Source organism: Histoplasma capsulatum (assembly GCF_000150115.1).
Source record: "Histoplasma capsulatum G186AR genomic scaffold supercont2.45, whole genome shotgun sequence".
NCBI lineage: Eukaryota > Fungi > Ascomycota > Eurotiomycetes > Onygenales > Ajellomycetaceae > Histoplasma > Histoplasma capsulatum.
Window position 1 is genome coordinate 11,892 of NW_025544845.1, and position 19,311 is coordinate 31,202.

Here is a 19,311-nt window from a genome sequence, read left to right on the forward strand (position 1 = left end):
GAAGGAAGGCCAATCCATATTCGCCAAGTTCGCAAGCCCCCAAAGTTGCACTCGTATATAAAAACACTTCGGAAAAAGGACGGAAAAGAATATGTGCACATATATTAAGGCAGAGGCGATTACTACTCAGAGAACATAGTAATACTGTACAGTACAAGAAGAGGCACCTAAGGAGAGAAGAAGCTAAACCACCCGAACAAAGATCTCACGAAATAAAAGTTACACAACTCTCACTTTAACCCCAAGTAACAATCATATCGTAATATGATTTAAAATTTCATTCCTGGACGACTAAGCGGACTTCCAACTTTTGGTTTCCAAACCAAACTCCTCCTTCTAGCCGCTTCTAACCTAATTCTAAGCCCCTCGCTCATCAGGCTATCGCCGCACGAGTGATTACCGAAGAGTCCCTGTCTCAACTGTTTTGGGGGACAGGTCTGCTGAGTCAACTGGGTTCCCTGTGAGGGATGATATGGAGTTATAGGTGATGGAGCCGAAGCACCATCAAAATCGAAAGCATAACTAAAGTCTGGAGTTGTAGGTGTTACGACTGCAGAACTCTGTGACATTGCCACGGACCGGGAAGGATTTGTCGGTGTTGACGGGAAAGCTGGGTACTGCTTCTGTTCTGACTCTGAAGCAACAAACTCCCTGTCCCATTCCATCGATTCACGTCTTGACGATGGTGGTGTTGGTGACAGTCGCATCAACTCTTGGAATGTTTCGCGATCGCTAACACTACATCTTCCGCCGTTGGACGATGTGGACGAGTCAAGCTTGATAATGCTCCCATTAAAATTACTAAGTGCTCTTGGCTCCATGCTCTTTCTGCGCTTTTGCCCACCCCGTGGTATTAGCCTAAGGTCCACTCCGTAGTTGATTTCATCAAGCCATTTGCCTTTGCGTTCACAGCTGTGGGATATCATTGTTAGCTTTTAGCACTAGGTGGAAAGCACGGGGGAAATAGGCATACTCAAGAACCCAACCAACGCCCACACATTTCACAAGACCGTTAGCTTCTCTAACTTTCTCTAATGTTCTCACTCCGCCATCTTTGAAGACAACATGTGTAATTCCCACCTTGCCCTCCTTGGGATCTAGGCTATCCACGGGAGAGAGGCTCGCTCGCGGATTCCATGACCATGATTTCACACATCTGGCCCCCATTTGAGTGAGGAGTTCAACAAAGATGCCGCTTGCATCAGCCCCTTCGGCAGTGTGGACGTCTGCAAAAACAACTGCTCCTTGGAGAACTTTGTCATTAACTGAGTTTGATTTGCGTGGCGACTTCGCTGCGCTCTTCTCGGAGGATCGAGTACTCTTTGAGGTATTATATTTATCAGGAGTTTCATTTGGTTGCTCCGATTCGGCTTCACATCCGGCTATGTCGTCACGGCTTTTCTTTAGACTCAACATTGCTTTTTGTGGAGAAAGTGCCGGTAGCAATTTAGTCTTTCCAAGCTGTCGACTTGAGTTCTTTATGGGTGAAGAAGAAAGGGATCTAACCCTTTTGCGTGGAACTTTCAGCACAGAACCGTCGCCGTCAGGTCTCAGAGGCACTTTTGAGACAGTATGAATTGTCCGAGGATACACACGGGAGCGAACTGGAGTGACAGACATGGGAAGCACGATTGGATTCGCCTTCTCGACCAGATTTTTACTCCGGTTCACATCCTCGTCAAAGAGTCGTGGATCGATTGGAACAGTGGAGTCAGAAGGAGCCGCATTCTCATCTCCGAATGCCTGATTGTCGCCGTCCCAGTTTTCAAGTATCTCCGGCGCGAGGTCCATGGCATCATCGCCAATCATGTTGTTCGTAGTTTTGTCACACTTCTCTCTGACCATGTCGTTGCCTAACTCGGTAGCAACGACAGCTCCATCCTCAAATAAAGTAGAACCTGGAATTCCGGAAGCAATAGACAATCTAAGTGCAAGTGGCTGGGGTACATGTTCAAGTCCATTATCTTTTTCGCTAGCATGGCTACCATGGTCAACGAGCTCACCGGGTTTTAGAGGGGAAAATATCCCTCGATTTTGAACCCTGGAAGACCGCCGTTTCACTGGGCTGATGGCACCCCACTGGCTTAGCCGCTCGGCCAAGGGAGTAAATCCCAATTTCTCTTCCGATCGGTCAATATCGCTCATATCATATTCAGCAGTCGCACCAAGCAGTGTGTCTCGTCGTGATAGATCATTATTGGGCTTTAATGGGCTGGCGTCTTTCATTAGTTCGTCGTCAGATTCTTCAACTATGTCATCACGGTACACTAACGGAGCGCGACTGTTCGTGAATATTGGAGGGGATGGCGCTGCTGGTGGAATGCAATCCCTTGCTGAGCTGACACTTGCATCTAGGTGACAAATGTCGTATCCACTCACGCAGCTAGACGGTGTTGACAGGATTTCTGAAATGACAAACGGGTCATCCAAACCCTGTGCAGGAGACCCAGCAGGGCTAACATTGCTGGCATCTTCCAGAACCGGATGATAGGAATTTCCGCCGAGCCCTCCCGATGAATCCCTTACTACAAAAACATCCACTTCACAATCAAGAGGGTAATCGGCGAATGCGCTATCAGTATTGAGTTCTTCCTTGATGGCTTGATCGAATAGCTTTGTGGGAGATTCATGTTTTTCCGGCACTGCAGATGGTTTGATATGGCAGAGGGAAGTGTTTTCAATTGTTAAAGGAGTTGTAGATTCTCGAATTTGTGTCTCGTTTATTAAGCTGCTGCCCAAAGACTTAAGTGGGGAGCTTGGCCGTTTCGCCGGGCTTTGTAGTAAGGTCGATTTGTCCTGGGGCTGAGTTGATATGGACTTGAATGGTGACTGGGGTAAGGATACACCAAGACTGCCTTTTTTGGGTGAGATTTTCAAGGGTGAATACACTTTCATATCCTGTGTTTCAGAATAAGACGACAATCCCATAGGCTGAAATAGAGCACGTCGAGGTGAATCTCTCATTGAATCCTTGTATGGTGATGGGGGAAGCCTTCTTGGTGGTGAAGATAACACTACTGAACCCGCCATTGCTTCCTGTATGGCACTGGAGAACAAGGTTTGCTCACATTGAGCGCTTCTCGGTGGAGAAGCTCCTTGTGAGGACGGTTTAGTAGGAGATACAAAATCGATCTTTTTAACAGGGGAATTAAATGGCCTATGTGGATCTCGCTTAATCGGAGATCCATTGTGGCGTGGAATCCGGGGTCGAGGCGAGCTCAAGTCATCATCTTCAGCATCATCGGCCGAACTAGCAGAGGATCCGGATCTGGCAACTTGAGTGACTTTTTTCGGAGAGAGAGGCTCTTTCTTTCTCTCCTCCGTTGCAATACTAGCAGAATCTCGTTCGCCAGGTGATGTAGTGGTCTTTCGAACTGGCTTAGATTTAATTCCAATTTTAATTTTTTGTTTTGGATCAGTGGCTGTCGATGAAGTGATTGGCTGGTTCTCTTTGTCGGAGTCTGTAACCATGTCAAGGAAGGTAACTTTTTTCCTTGGGACTGTGGCAACTGTTGTTCGAGCTCTGGAGGTAGCCGACGCGGCTGTTAGGGACGCTGCTGAAATATGTATCGTCTTGCTGGTACCCTTAGTATCATCGTCTGCTGTCACAGCAATGGCCTTCTTCGGTCGTCCAACTGGGGCTTTCTGGGAGTTTCCGGTAGCTACAGCTTTACTCTTCCTCGTAGTTGAGGTAGTCTTTGGTCTTCCTTGCAGTCTCTTCGGCGGCCCCGGCTGTGCCAGTTCGTCGTCGTCGTCGTCGTCGCCGTCGCCGAAATTCCCGGATTCCTCTTGACTCTGTTTTGTATGGATCAGGGCAGCTTTCCTATCCGTCCCAGCCGCAACTCTTGAGACAGACCCTGTTTTACTAGAAGATGCCATTTTCAATTTTGGCTTAACGGTGACAATGTCCATCTCGTCGTCACTAGAATCACCATCAAAAGCACTGGAATCCTGGGCCACCTCCTTTGTTTTCTTTCTTCCTCGTTTGGCTGGTTGTTTCTGGGGTTCGACCCCGTCCGCATATGTCGTCGCATTGGCAGGCTTTCGCCTTGACGCTGGTTTCGCCGTTGTTGGGGTATCTGTTGTCTTCGTCCTCGGTCTTCCTCTTGCCGGAGCTGCTTTTTTATCGGCTGCCACTGCCTCGTTTTGAACTGCCATAGCCGGTGCGTCCGAAATCCCTGTATTTTGAGCTGCCCTAGCCCGAGTAATTCGTTTTGGAGGGCTTCCTGGGACAGAAGCTGCTGTTGCTTTTCGGGCCATATTTGGGCCTAACTATACGGTATTTAAGAAAGGTGGTCACAGTATATGAGTAGAAATTGGCGGAGCCCAATAGCTTTCGCGGCAGATATCATGAAGCTTACTTGGTCTGCAGATTGTTGGGCGCGTCAATCATGGGATGGATATCACGCTTGAGGTAAACGGTTAAAAACTGAAATGAATGAAATAAACAAAATAAGAGAGGCCTATTTAGACATGGAGGAGTATTAATGACGAGCCTTGTTGGGTGAACAAATTCGCCATTGGATCTGTTGTTGATGATGCGGAGTTCGTTGTCCAGGCAACAAGGGAGTTAGGGTTAAATTCCAGAATAGGCTTGGCTTTGTTGTGTGCTACCACGTGATATGTCGAATAGGGGTAACCCCTATAACTAAAACTCGTAACCACTACTACTACTAGTAACTGATGAATTCATGATTTCAAATCATCGAGAAAGAATGTCCATTGGGGAACGAGCCTATTTCGTGGATGATATCTGGGTGCTTGTTTCTTTGGCATGGCTGTTATGTGTAATTGGTATTCTGCATTGTTTCTTCAATGAAGACCTCGCGACTGCCTGTTTATAGTTTCAAATTTACAACAACCAGATTCAGTTAGCAAAGTCGTAAATAAAATTTAATCTTCTGTAGATGTGAAACCAATGAAGAAATTTCAATTCGAGAGTCGAAGTCCGTGCTATAAATATATCCCATCCGCGAACACTTCCTTCGAGCCAATCAGTTGCAATTACAATAATAGTACGATGATAAGAAATAAAGAAAAAGGTGGTGAGAGCAATATGAAGCGGATATATAACGATTGCCATCAAGAAGCGAAGACAGTAAATGGTATCCCGAAATGATATCAAAGTGAACAGAATATATTGGAAAAGATTGAGAAAGGGGGTCTGGAAATATCGAAATGAAGGATTACGTGGACGACTACAATAGCATCGCTGCCACACCAACAGCAATAAGCAAAGTGAAAGAATATGGGGCAATGCTCGAAGATGCGATACTGGTAGTTTTCAAGGGTCCAAGAAGCAGTCCTGGCTCGTACACTGAAGGAACAGTGCTGTTAATTCGACCATCCCAACAATGGGTCTTGAAACACTTCTTACAAGCTTCAGGAACTTGCGTGTTTGTGCGTTCAAACGACCTACTGAGCATGGCGCAGCCAACGCAGGTAGGCCAGTCCGAGTCAACAGTACCGTTACCCATGGTAACGACGTTGTACCCATTTTGAATGATCTCAAAACGCTGGGAGTCGGAATATTCCATTTGGAAGGTTGATGCATTGGAAAAAGTTACATATGGTGAATTGGGGATGTAGACTATCAGAGGAGACGGGCCTGTCATGTTTGCACTGTCGCATCCGAAAAATGTAGGTTTCTTGTTGAGTCCCAGGTTTACGAAGGTGTTCACGTCAGGGACTGCTGGAAACACAGTGCCATTAGCAATGCTGGAAGTTATGCTGCGCTCATAAGTTGCGACAAGAGCGGTGCCATTCGGCCAGTTGAATTTGTTGTCGGCAGAAGAGTCCACGGCAAAAATGACGTCGACGTGCCGCTCTGGCTGAATCAGAGGATGAAGAGGAATGTTTTGCAGATCTTCTCCACCATCGACGAGGTTGAGAGATTTTTCTTTCGCGAAAGGTGAGGTATGGTTGGAGTAGTGGAAAAACGGATTGGGATCGTACGCTGCAATATCGTTGTTGCTTCTTCCAATGCTTTCAAGGATAGATTCAAATGCGTCCTTGACAAATCCTGGAACATCAACACCATTTAAGTTCAGTAAGAACTGGTTGAAGAGGGATGATGATGTACCCATGACATAGCCAGCGTTATCAAAGCCTCTCACGCAGGGCTCCGACCGGGGCAAGGACCCTGATTCGAATTTCGACCCGAGGAACTCCAACGGCATAAAGCCAAAGATGGTCGGGTCGAATGTGCCAAATTCCCAAGGATTAAACTCGAATACTGTGGCATTGCCTCCGATGAACAACTCTCCGGGATTCCTGCCATCCGCAACAAGAATGGGCAGAGGCATACTTCCGTCCTTGAAATCCTGTCCAAGGGAAATAGAGGACCATGTATAAGCTGGTCCACCTTCAGGGGCATCGATAAGCTGGTACGAGAGAGCTCGGCCCCTTTGATGTGCAAAACTGTCAGCTCCATTTTCTCCAAATCAATGAGCTTGATAGATAAGTGTCCCAAGGAGAGAACAAAACGCACCAATAATCCGTAAGTGAAACGTCAAACCCAGCCTTTTTCTTCCCCTCGACGGCATCATATATTTCTTTGTAATAATCGACGGTATTGAGTAGCTTGATACCCTTCTGTGTAGGGCCCTCGAGAATAGAATTGTTGAACTCCCATACCGACCCATCCTCATCAGCCTCCAACTCTGACACAGAGGTCAAATTGTTGATGTAAAGTGATCCGACGAGCCACCCACCACCGCTCAGACCAGATAGGTATGTGGCTGACTGCAGCAGGCCGCCCAGCTGCCCGGGGCCAGTCGAGTTTTTTGTCCGACTATCAAACGCCTTCAATGCGCCGCCGCCATTCATTAAGGCTCTGTATCCACCGCCGGAAACCGCAATTCCGACATTCGGAAGCGCAGAAATATTTTTGGCATTGTTTTCAATGTACGACCGCGCATCGAAACCTGCAATGGTAACGCGGCCAAAGAAATCTTTCATCGCATCAGTGGTCTTTTGTCTTCTTTTCTCTAACCAGAGATTTTCATTTTGTGAAAGGGTCGCTGCGCTGCGGACCGTCGGGCGACTGTCACCGCAACTGGCTTCAGCAGGTGTATACCCATCGGGAGCGTTCGGGAGTGCTCTCACAGAAAGAGCTTGAATAGATTCGGGTGCCACAGCAGCAGCGAGGCCTGGAATCACCGCTATTTGGTCATTTAACTGGATAAAGGATGTCGAGGTGTTTTAATCTCTCATCACAAATAGCAATTGTGCCTAAAACTTACTTGAATACGTCCCTATGATGGTGGTCCATAACGCAATCAAGTCCGTCCTCATCGTTGCTTATAATGGCTAAGGCCAAAATATCAACGACGAAGAGAATTAAAAATTAAAAAGAAAATCAACATCAACATCAAGGCGGAGCCTCAAGAAGGAAAGGAAATATACGGATACTTTTATTATTTTTCAAAATCTACGGGGGCCCGGAACAAAAGATGTCATGAGGCCATTTCCCCCGTACTTATAGCGGGTTTGAGCCCAATGAAAGGAGGGCTGCTTCACGAAGCTTTGTTTAGCGCGGAACTAGCTGGCTTTCCAATTTCACCACAGCTGGGCCTGTTGGGCATCTGCAACAAATTTATGAACAAAAAAGGATAATGATAATCATGCCGCCCCTGCAAAGCCACAGCTCCAACTGGTGCTGGAATTACAGGGCTGTCGTGGTTCGTGCAAAATGAATGGGGGATGTGCGCGGCTAGAATGAACAGGGATTTTTATTACCACCAACCTCAAGATTTGACCAAAAGCACATCAAACCAACGAGAAACAAGCTCATTGTCAAATTGCCAGCGGGACTGATGACATGGGTTCACGGAGCCGAGGAAAGGTCCATTCTTTGCGAATTCTTTGGGGCTTGGGTTTCAAAGTGCAGGAAATCCCAAGTTGCGGCAGAACAAGCAGCTGGCAGCAAAATATTGGGAACTCATTGTGATTTGTTTTTGCACATTTCAATTTACACAGATGATTAAGGATTCACAGATGGTTTCTTGAAGCTCAGAAAATTGAATAATACGACATACAGTCTATTCAGTCTATTCGGTATCCTAGCATATATCTCAGTTCTAGCAAAACGAGAGTTAATTCCCGTCTGGAATTGGGCTAAGCCTTACGCCATCGGGAAAAACACGCTTGGATCTCGAGGTCATGACGATTGGGGCTGTGTATCCAAAGGCAGCTGAAAGCTTGAGAGCGCCGCTTTCCAGTTGGGCTACCACTGCAGATCCGGAGCAGCCAGAGTTACTTTTCTTCTTTTTTTTTACAAGGCATTACCGTCACGCTATGACCGGATTTCTGGATATCTACGGTTCCGATTTTCGACTGGAGCTTGGCCATCGGACATTGGAAACAATCAATATCAAAATTTTTGAGTTCTTCACCTGGCATGCTGATTATTTTGTCCAGCGCTCGAACAATTTTCGACGAGCTATCTCATAAACAAACGATTACAGAAACTACGATCTGGAATTTTGAGATCCAGTCTAACGACGTGCGTTGGCATCAAGGTATTACGGATATCAAGAAAGCTCTCTTTATTTCTCAATCATCAAAACAAAAGGGCGGACTAGGGTATCAGGAGGAAGAATAGAATTCTTGATCTCAAGCGTCTCTTCAATGCCCATGCGCCAACTAACGTGTACTGCGCCAGTCCCTGATGCAGTGAAATGATGGCAAACAATTGTAGCATACACAGAAACAGGCCGGTTTTTCGAGAAACTGCAGAGAGGTCAGTCCCCTTACAGTCCTTGCATTTATCTTTCAGCATCATGCCCAAGTCAGAATTGTGGAAGGCAGCCCATTTACACATGTCGCTACCCCCAAACTCCAGCCACTATTGTTCATGGAAAGTGTGTCAGGCTTTGTGAAATGAGGTGAGATCCAGGCTCCTCAAATGCAATAGGATCAACCCTTCTGATGAAATCTGTCTTGTTTTACACCCAGCAATTAATCTCAAACCGGGCCTGGTACAAGTGACTTGGCTGATGAGTCATAAAGACCTCCCGTGGTTCCATCTTGCTTGCTGGAATTCAAGTTGAGCATACCTAGCACTACAGACCTTCGATCATGGTCCATTTTCTCCTAGACGAAGTTCTCTAGGCCGCGTCCGGGCTTTGACTGCTAGTGAATTTGGTGTGCAATGGAGCTTTGATGCACCGACTGAAGATATAGAAGAGGAAACACAGATTTCGGGCAGAAACTTGAGGAAGTCAAGAATAATATATGTATAGCCACCCATGTATATTAAAAAAGAAAAATCCATGGTAGGTGACAGACAAGCCTTTGCAGCAAACAGGGTTAATTCAGGATCTCTGCTGCGTAATTCGCCATCCAACGCAACTGTTATTTCAATCGATCAATTGCGGGGACCTCCTTCTTCGCGCGTCTTTTTCCCAGATTGGTTTCCTAGCATCTCTCAAAAAATTCGAAAAAATCTCGTCGAATAAATTGACACATGGCATTCGGTCTAAATATAACCAGCGGCTTCGGGCCTCCAGCAACTTCTGTCTGGACTCTGGATTGCGATTGATGCGTCCATCCAATGGCCACCGCCGTCCCCGTAATGGTCATGCTATCTGCTCGCTGTCAGAGTTTACCCCACATGAAGTCGCTAGTCACCTGTGAACAAGATGCCTAGGATATTTTTTGTGAAACATGCATTTATATCTTCAGATGGGCTCCCGCCTTCAGGGTGAACCCTTTTTGGTCCAGTGATACAACCTCCCATCAAAATTGCATGGTTTACATTTTTTGTATGTCAAGTGACTTCCTTATGGATACCTTTATATCAACGATTGAGGTAGACAAGGGAGAGAATGCGGCGGCGATCAAACCCCAACCCTATGGCTGTCGGGGTGCCGTTGTGTATCGGTGTTAAGTCGATTCGAAGGCCATACAGGAGAAGGGATACTCACTCCTTGATTGGGGTCGCTTAGAAGCACCATTTTCAACCAATTATTACTAGAATGTCCTGGCCTGCTAGAACATAAACCACACTCTCTAAGCTACTCAATTTATGGACCCTGACTCGGGCAATAATTAGTTAGTCGTCGGTGTCCTGGACTGGAGCCTTCTCTCCGTTCCAGATTGCCACAGAAATCATTCCAAATAGCCAGCAAGATACCGCAAACGAGAGTATGAAGATTCCCCAAGACATGCCATTTAGAGCATTCAGTGCCAGAACATTTAAACACACGTCTCGTTCCCTTCTGCCCTCCCCAACCCGAATTCATCCAACTTTCCCCTATCCTCATTCCCACTAACTAGCGCTGTATTATCCAACCAACTCTCAAACCAGCTTCTCTTGTGCTGTACTAAAGGCTATGTAATATTATCTTCGCCAGCCAAGTCATCCCAAACGTCCCAAATATCCCCTTTTCACACCATGCCTCCTCTCTTCAGTCAAACTACATCCACAACCAACCACGATAGGCCGCCGTCTACAAATGATACCCAAACAGCGCCGCCGATAGCTGGAAGACCCAGCAGCTCCCTAAAGGAAAAAACCAACCTGATAGACGATGTCAAACCAAGCATCTATCTAGGCACCAAAGATAGACTGCCAGAATTCATCCTGACTGACAAAGTCGTCTTGGTGTCTGGTGCTGCACGCGGGCTGGGATTGACGCAGGCCGAGGCCTTGCTGGAGGCTGGTGCAATTGGTGTGCTTAAAATTGAATTCCTCCTTCCTCTCTTTCTCCATACAGATACCCGACGAACAGCTCATCGGCTGGGGTTCTGGCCTGAAAACCCCGAGAAAAAGTGGAAATATCGATTTGGACCAACTATTTTGCGTGGCCCAATGGTATTTATTTTTGAGTTGAAAACCACTAGTTACTGACACACTGTGAACTCACCCTAGTCTATGCTCTTGACCGCCTTGAAAGCCCTGTATGTTGCTTGCATTCCCACAAAATTATCACCCCAGGCACCCCCGCAGAAATCTAGTGTTTTGTCATCTGAGATATAGAGTTGTGGACTTGATACTTCCTTTGTCGTTTTTCTTTTTTTGTTCTCTTAATTTTCATATGACCCCACTATCTGCTTACCAATACCTAACATGAAAACATCCATATTTAGTCTCCCCATTTCTATCGCGTCCAGCAACGAGCGGCTGAAGAGCTGAACACGAAGCTCCACTACCGTCGCATTGATGTGCGCGATGCCGAAGGTCTGAACGAGGTTGTCAAGGAAATTGCAGACCATGAAGGTCGAATGGACGGCCTTGTTGCCGCAGCGGGCATTCAGCAGGAAACTCCGGCGCTCGAGTACACGGCCAAGGACGCCAATATGATGTTTGAGATCAACATCACAGGCGTGTTTATGACTTCGCAGGCCGTGGCGAAGCAGATGATCAGGTTTGGCAACGGAGGGAGCATCGTCATGATCGCCAGCATGAGTGGGACGATTGCCAACAGGGTAGGTGTTTGAGATCTCAATTATTTTTGTCTCCAGGCCCGATTGAACCATGTGTTTTTGCCCCGCTTCGACTTTTATTGGGAGGACAAATTAATGTATGGATTTATCAGTGTGGATAACCTCACCCCACATGCAAACCTGTCAAACTTGCCAATCTCACCCTCAGACCCATCTCGCAAACCAAACACATCGAACTATCATCACTGACCAACTAAAATTGCACAAACAAAACCAGGGTCTAATCTGCCCCGCTTACAACGCTAGCAAAGCCGGCGTCCTCCAACTCGCCCGCAACCTCGCTTCGGAATGGGGCCAGCACGGCATCCGGGTCAACACCATCTCTCCCGGCTACATCGTTACAGCCATGGTCGAGGAGCTGTTTGTGCGGTACCCCGAGCGTCGGACTGAGTGGCCGAAGCAAAACATGCTCAATCGGCTCAGCACACCACAGGAGTACCGAGGTGCTGCTGTGTTTTTGATGAGTGACGCGAGCAGCTTTATGACGGGGAGTGATTTAAGGATGGATGGGGGCCATAGTTCATGGTAGGGGAGTGGCATGGATGGAATGGAAGCATGATGTACGACGATGGTGGCAGCTGACGCTTTGTGTCCTTTCAACCCTTTTACCCGCTTTAAGCAAAGGACGGAGGGATGTGGTTAGTTAGTCCTTTGGGTTGGTGGAATGGGGTTTCGGGTTTTCTCCTTTTCAATTATCTATCTATATCATTGATGATTAGTTTCCTTGCTAACTTCCTCCTAGGGCGCTGCTTGTTTTGTTTTTCCTTCTCTTGATCATTCGTCTTTAGCGGAGCGGGCGTTGATATTTCCCCCTCTCTTTCTTTCTTTTCTTTCGACGGACTTTCTCTATCTTCTTTAATGTGCGTATAGCTTGCCTCCATGTGTTTCAGGTGCTTGGCTCCCTCGAGTTTCCATTCTAGCTACGTCACCGCAATAATATCTAATTAATAGCTAACCACCCATTACTTTTCTAATTCCTATGACACCTGTTCACTGACCATTGGGTTACAAGGAGACATCCCCAATTCGGCGCAGATAGCCAAATTTATACCTTGAGATCTAACGCATACTCAGTGCTAGATTTTATTCCTGGTCAAACCCGATGTCTAGAGTTGCACTTTTCTTAGGTTTGTTTACTCAACCGGGAAACCAGCTCTCAGATTACATTAATCGTCATGGGTTTCTGAATATTCCAGAGCCCGTATGTCATCTCCCGATCTTTTCCATGACGCCAGCGCTTTCAGCAATTGTAACATTTGCACTATCCCCTGTATGTGTCCCAGTTCTCTCCCATTTTACCCCCGAGAACATTGTCACGGAGTGAGCTGCTAGAAACAACGTAACCGCGGAATGATTCGGTATATGTTCCCATCGTGTCTGTTGGAGTTGCCTTCGTCATATTAAGGCGGACAGACACGCCTGGCCCCCACGACGAGGAAGATGGATGCGTGATTACCGCTCCGGGTATCAGACTCAAAAAACATCCCCGTAGTGTGGATTGCAACGCGGATGGCAATGACAGGGAGGGCACCATCTGTGTCAGTGAGGGTGGCAAGAAGAAGCCATGGTGATCTAAATAATTCCTCCGAGAAGTTTTGGAAGTGCGTAATCCCCAACCTTTGATGGGGGGAAGCAAGAATGATTTATGTCCCCCTACACCCGATCAAACATCTGGAGTAGCCGCCAGGGCGCTTGTCATCCTTGTTTTAAGTGTCAGCTCTATAATATGGAGTCTATCAATGGATGAGGTGATTTAAGCACTGAGTGTTTCTCGTGGAGCTTTTTAACAAGGGAGCAGACCACGGCATCAAAAGGATCTCTTCGAATGGAGTCAACATTCTTTGGAGATATATTTAGCATATTTTCCATCTCGCAGTTTTGTTCTTTGAATGATATTGCATGATTTGGTGCCTTCATGTTGTCTCTCAACTCGGATGAAATATGGTAGCAACGGTAACATCCAGGAGATAGGAGCACACGTCTGACTAGTTATTTCCACACAACAGTCTATTCCCAGTCGCTCCCAACAAGTCCAACATTTGGTTCACAAGGAGTTGATTTGACAATCCACATCCGCGGCAAATGTCACCAACATGAGAGCAATCGATACTGCTCTTGGCTTCCTCCTTTGCCACTCTCCTCTATTTGTCGCGCGCTGGATTGTTCGATGTGCCCCCTAGACCTACCTGATTCGTCTCTGCAATCGGGTTGAGAAAAAACAAGAACGCCATGCTATATCCGCAGGCGTGCTGTGCGTCTCTGCGTATCGCCGCCTCGATCCGACCGTTGTGTATATCCTGCAAGTGTATCGTTTCTTCATAGACGGTTCTACAGGCCTCTCGTTGCCTTACGGGTACCTGTTCATAGAGTACATCCCCCGCCAGACTCTCGAGCAACTTGATGCCACCGCTGGTGACAACAGCGTCAGCAAGTCTTTGACCAATCGTTTGACGAAAGTTGTCGCGCATGTGCAGGAGACCGAGGTAGAGGATGGTGCACCTCCTGGCCCCGTAGGTGGCAGAATGGCACAGGTCTACCAATGGGGTGACGGATTTGTGGCTCAACAAGCGACTAACCATCATTGGCAAGGGTATTGACTTAGCTCCTTGCTATCCACTCGTGTTAGTTCATAGAGACGTGTGCCGGAGGAATATAATTGCCATGGACGATGAGAACAGACCCTCCGCCAATCCCTCCAATTCCTCTAATTCCAACTCGATCTCCAACAGCAAAGGCGACACCGACTGCACAGATAGGAAACTCTGCCTTGTTGACTGTGACCATGCAGCGCTCCTGCCTCGGGTGTTCAAGCTACAGAGAAGGAAGTAGGAGACCTGACGGGAAGTGGAGAAAGAGTGCAATAAGTTGCTTATGAGAGCAAGGGCAGGGAGTTTGAGATTGGAAAAGTGAGGATAATCTCAACAATGATTAGAGTCAACTAGCAAACAGAAAAAAAAAGAAATAAAAAAGATGACCCATTACAACTGAGTTGTTTTGGTGAAATTCTACTGTTGTGGATGCAATGCTCTATGAAAGGTCTATGTGCTTATTGTGACCACTGCAGTCTGCTCATGTTGTTTGACATCATTGCTGCTTGCACCGCTTGGCCAGCAAAGGAAAGGAAAGAGAAATGATTGGGCTGAATGAATTTATAACAGTATTCAAACAAATCAATTACCTCCTGGTTCCTAGCCCTAGTTCTTTCCCCACAGTGCGGGAAATAAGGGAGTGAGAAGTCAGAAAGCTTGTCACCACACCCAGCCTCTACAATAATTTCCTCTCTTGTTCCTGTCTGGTTTCAAATCATTGACGCACATAAGAATTTTCCTTCTCAGGGATGGCAAATATATGCGAATTAGTAACGACTCGAAATGGATGGCTGCGACAATATGTTACTGATCAATTAGACCTGGAAACTTCCAGTCCATACGCCGGAGAAAATTTTTCAACTGGGAGCAAACTCTACATCAATGTATGTATGTAATGAATGTACCTTGAAAGTGCTACCTTAGCAGAGGACTGCAGGTCGGAATAGATTCCAGAGTTGAGAATCCTAGTAAAAGGATCTACGCAATAGTGAACCGAGTTCATATCACAGGAGTTTCCTCGTACTCTCTGTGACTGCTGCAAAAGTCTCCGTCATTGTCGAGTTCCGAGACTAATGTATGCCCTCCCGATGTAGTTACCAAGGCGGCATAGCTCTGGAAAGATAGATTTCCCCTCGGTGGGTATTTGAATATGATCAACTGAAAATGATGCCATGCAGCCAACCCTTAAGAGCCTTGAAGATTTTTCTCCTTGAGGGGTTTGGCTTTGGAAGTTTCCTCAGCGCTGCTGAGGGTTTAGCATTGACAAGATGCAAACTTAGTGTGAATCATGCAGATAGATATATATCTTGAGGAAATAGGTGGCTACCATAAGGATTGAACAAGATTCTTAGTCATGGCTAAACAATTTGGGTGTCTTACAGCGTAAGCTTTCCTTAGGGACTGAACCGTCTGCTGCATGACAGAATGGCCATCCGCGGGCAATTCGGCAATGTAACCCGGTGTTTCCGTAATAACAATAAGTATTTAAGGTGGAGTCACCAGAATACGCAAATACGAGAGTGATAGCAGTGAGGTGGGAGAGAGAGTGGAGATCTGTGGGCGTTTTTGACATGTTGGATCAGCGTCGGTCATTGCATTATGTTCAGGGATTGATCATGGCGGTGACGGCTACTGCAGTCACGTGTCCCCAAGTGCTGCTCTCGCTTAGCTAGATAATCAGACTAATTAAAGGCATAGTATATACTGTGTACACAACTTTTTCAAAGTAATTTAAATGGTTTTCTATGATAGATCTCAACTATAATCAAGATCTCTATCTAGCTGTCTACTCACTCACTATCTAATTGATTGTTATGAGAATATATATTGCTAGGCGCTAGCTATCTAGATGTTTACCTGCTTGATATTCAATCAATATTTGATGGGTCTCTAGGGAAATACAGCGTAGAGGTGGCTACCTAGCTAGGTGCCTACCCACTCAATATCTGATCTGTATTGGAATAGGGGTTGCTAGCTCGCTAGCTAGCTGGTTATAGAATCTAGCAAACATCTGTTGACGACATAATGTCTAACGATATTTATCTATGACATGTAGCAAAGATACTAGTATATAGAAAAAATATCTAGCGATGATATATAGCAATTATATATATCTAGCTATATTCCTTGGTGATATCTACTAGTAGTGATGATATCTAATCATCTTTTTAGGAATAGAGATTTCACTCTCGCTAGCTTATAGCTTGTCCACTCACTGTATATTCCATCACCTATATACGCTGTAGCATTTCACTCTACAGTTTGGGAGAGAAGGAGGGGAGGGGTTGGTTCATCCACAGTTAAGATAATGTAGAATTAACAATTCATTGCCCCGAGAATTTAGTAGTGCATTTGCCGAGGTTACATGTCGGCTAACCGCTCGGGTGACTTCCCAGGTGAGCAGACCCACACTAGTATAAGTCACCTGACCTAACTAGTGTTTTGGCAAAAATGGGTCAGTTGAGAATAAAACAAAAATGAACTTTTACCTTCTCATACATCTGATTAATACACACAGTGAAAATGAATATTACAATTCTTTTATTAGTAATCAAGATTGATTAAATCTTGAATATCATTAACTTGAGAAGTATACATAAACTATAAATGAAAATATATATATAAAACTAGTTCTTTACTATTATTTGATCAGTTACTGACTAGTAAGCTAACAATAATTAGTTATAGATGGATTGGGTTACAGTGTGTTCAAATCTGACCCTCACAATAACCAGATTATATACAGAGGTGCAGTCATTCAGCTATCAACATCACTGTATATAATCTAGTTATTGCTGATATATATTCAATTTTATATTCATATATACAGAATACTTGTATTTAGTAAGAGAAATACTATTAAATTCAGATATATATAACTTTGTATACAGAAAGTTATATAATTACTAGCTAAATAATCTACTTAACTTCATCTCTATTAAAGAACTACTGATTTCAGATACTATATAGAAGTATAAATCAACTGTCTGAGTATTATATATAGTCTATACAACTAAATCTAACTCTATAATAATAATATATATATATTTATAATAATAATAAAGAAATGAAGATCAAAGAGAGAGAATAGAACAGAATAGAACAGAAAAATAAAAGCTTTGTATATACTCTATTTAATAAAAATAAGATTATTCTGTATATTAGACTGAGTATTATGATTTATATTATCTGCTGTTAATACTTATAGCTGTGATAACTGTCTATTATAAAAATTATTATATATATCAGATTAATCTGCAGAGCTGTGAAGAGAGCAGTATATTATATAATTATATTATTTATAATTAATATATACTTCTTCAAAATAACTGTATATATAATAATATAATGAAAATAATTTAAGCTCAGAGAATATATAATACTGTATATAGTCTGTAATAAGAATTTTATCACAGAATTGAATCAGAATAATATTAATATATAATAAATAATGAAATAATACTTAATCAGTTCTGATATATATATAAATATATAATATATCAAAATCAGAGATAGTAAGCAGAGTATAGAATTAAAAATTATAACAAAATATACTCAGCTGAGAATTACTGATATATATTATATTATACTCTAATCATTTCTATTATTTATTTTAATATTCAGCAGCTGAATAATATAAATTAATCAATTCAATCTAAATCAGATTTCATTGAGTAATAATAAAATTATATAAAATAAGAGCTTTTATATTATAATCAACTTTCTATATTATACAGTAAAGAAATAGAAAAATATTTATATTATTTATAGAGAGAGAAAGAAAAGAGAATATTATTGAAGAATAGAAGAAAGTTAATCTTCTTTTTTATAAAAAAAAAAATCAAAAATCTTCTCTGATTATATACACAAATCTCTGTCAGTATTCTTTTTTTTTAATATAATAAAATAAATATTTTATACAGTATATAAAGTGAAAAAAAGACAGAGTGAATAGTAAATAAATGATTTTAATAAATTTCAATAAAAAAATAATAAATTCTGATATAAAAGAGATTATATATACTAATAAATAATAATAAAAAAACTGAAGAGAGAAAGAGAAAAGAAGTTGAAAAAAAAAATAGAGAAAAAAAAGATTTTATAATTAACTTATTATTATTATCATTGTAAATGAAAAAGAAAAGTGAAAATATTTTATATATAAAAAAGAAAAGAGAAAAAGAGAAAATACTTATTTTTATAAATTCTGCTGAGACAGTCTATATATATAAATAAATAAATATTTAAAATTAAAAAATATATAATATAATTAATATACACAGATTATTTTCTTACTCTTTTGAGAAAGATAGAGAGTTTATTCAGATTCATTTTTAATTATATATATATCAACTTAAACTTCTTTATAATCTTTAGAATAGATTTTAATTTCATTATATAATAGCAGCTGAATATCTCATTAATAATCATCTTTCATTAAAAAAAAAATATATACTCACTATTTTTCTTTTTTCAGTTAAATTTATATAATAACTTCAGATACTATACAGAGAGCTGTTCATTCAATCTCTATTTTTATTTTTTTTAAAGATTATTAATTAATTAAATTATATAAAAGAGCTGATATATTCAAATATTATTTTTAATTGATAATATTATAGTAGAAATAATGACAGCAGCAGCAGCAGTTGATAAAGAGAAGAATAAAAATATAAATACAGAAATAAAGAGAATTTTAATAGTATTTTTTTATATATAGACAGAAATAGAAATAGATTGAAAGATTCAGAATTCAATTGTTATTATATTAATTCTATATTAAATTCTATTAATTTTCTTCTTTATTTATATATTTCTGATCTTTATCTAATTTATTATTATATTGATCTATTTCTATACAGTATTCAGACTCTCAAAAATCTGTAACACTGACTATTAAAATATTATTTTCTATAAAAAAATAAAAACTAATTCTGTAGTTTATATAGTATCTATAAACTATTTATACTCTATATACTGAAATATTAAATCAATTCACAGTGAATAAATTGAAAATTCTCTCTGAAGAAAAGCAGAGTTCTGTAGTATTATTATATAAAAATAATCTAACAGTTATAAAAATCTCTGAGTTGTAAAATTATCTGAATTAAATAAACTTTCACTATCAAATAATTTCAGATTTATATCAGAGATTTCAGAAGAAATGATATAAAAAAATCTATTCTTAGAATAAAATCAGATAAATTATTTATTTATTTATAATCAGAGAGATTTTTTCAACAGCTCTGATGAAATAACTGTAGTTTATAGA

General features: G+C 42.4%; 5 protein-coding genes across 5 annotated transcripts; 1 reads left to right on the plus strand and 4 right to left on the minus strand.

Annotated features, from left to right (window-relative positions):
* Positions 1 to 103: 103 nt before the first annotated feature.
* HCBG_09210 (uncharacterized protein) lies at positions 104 to 4,260 on the minus strand (the record flags this gene model as incomplete). The annotated part of the gene is made up of 2 exons (XM_045436259.1): positions 104 to 912; positions 974 to 4,260. 2 exons carry the CDS (start codon positions 4,258 to 4,260, stop codon positions 270 to 272), a joined length of 3,930 nt encoding a protein of 1,309 aa, XP_045283031.1.
* A 938-nt stretch (positions 4,261 to 5,198) lies between these two features.
* HCBG_09211 (lysophospholipase Plb1) lies at positions 5,199 to 7,296 on the minus strand (the record flags this gene model as incomplete). The annotated part of the gene is made up of 3 exons (XM_045436260.1): positions 5,199 to 6,405; positions 6,491 to 7,151; positions 7,245 to 7,296. 3 exons carry the CDS (start codon positions 7,294 to 7,296, stop codon positions 5,199 to 5,201), a joined length of 1,920 nt encoding a protein of 639 aa, XP_045283032.1.
* Positions 7,297 to 8,096: 800 nt separating this feature from the next.
* Positions 8,097 to 9,090, minus strand: HCBG_09212 (uncharacterized protein; the record flags this gene model as incomplete). The annotated part of the gene is made up of 5 exons (XM_045436261.1): positions 8,097 to 8,233; positions 8,280 to 8,447; positions 8,758 to 8,848; positions 8,974 to 9,037; positions 9,074 to 9,090. The coding sequence occupies 5 exons, from the start codon at positions 9,088 to 9,090 to the stop codon at positions 8,097 to 8,099; spliced, it is 477 nt and encodes a 158-aa protein (XP_045283033.1).
* Positions 9,091 to 10,399: 1,309 nt separating this feature from the next.
* On the plus strand, positions 10,400 to 11,980 carry HCBG_09213 (oxidoreductase; the record flags this gene model as incomplete). Its single annotated transcript, XM_045436262.1, has 4 exons — positions 10,400 to 10,676; positions 10,877 to 10,905; positions 11,095 to 11,433; positions 11,669 to 11,980. The coding sequence occupies 4 exons, from the start codon at positions 10,400 to 10,402 to the stop codon at positions 11,978 to 11,980; spliced, it is 957 nt and encodes a 318-aa protein (XP_045283034.1).
* A 1,612-nt stretch (positions 11,981 to 13,592) lies between these two features.
* On the minus strand, positions 13,593 to 14,030 carry HCBG_09214 (uncharacterized protein; the record flags this gene model as incomplete). Its single annotated transcript, XM_045436263.1, has 1 exon — positions 13,593 to 14,030. The coding sequence occupies one exon, from the start codon at positions 14,028 to 14,030 to the stop codon at positions 13,593 to 13,595; it is 438 nt and encodes a 145-aa protein (XP_045283035.1).
* Between the last annotated feature and the right edge of the window lie 5,281 nt (positions 14,031 to 19,311).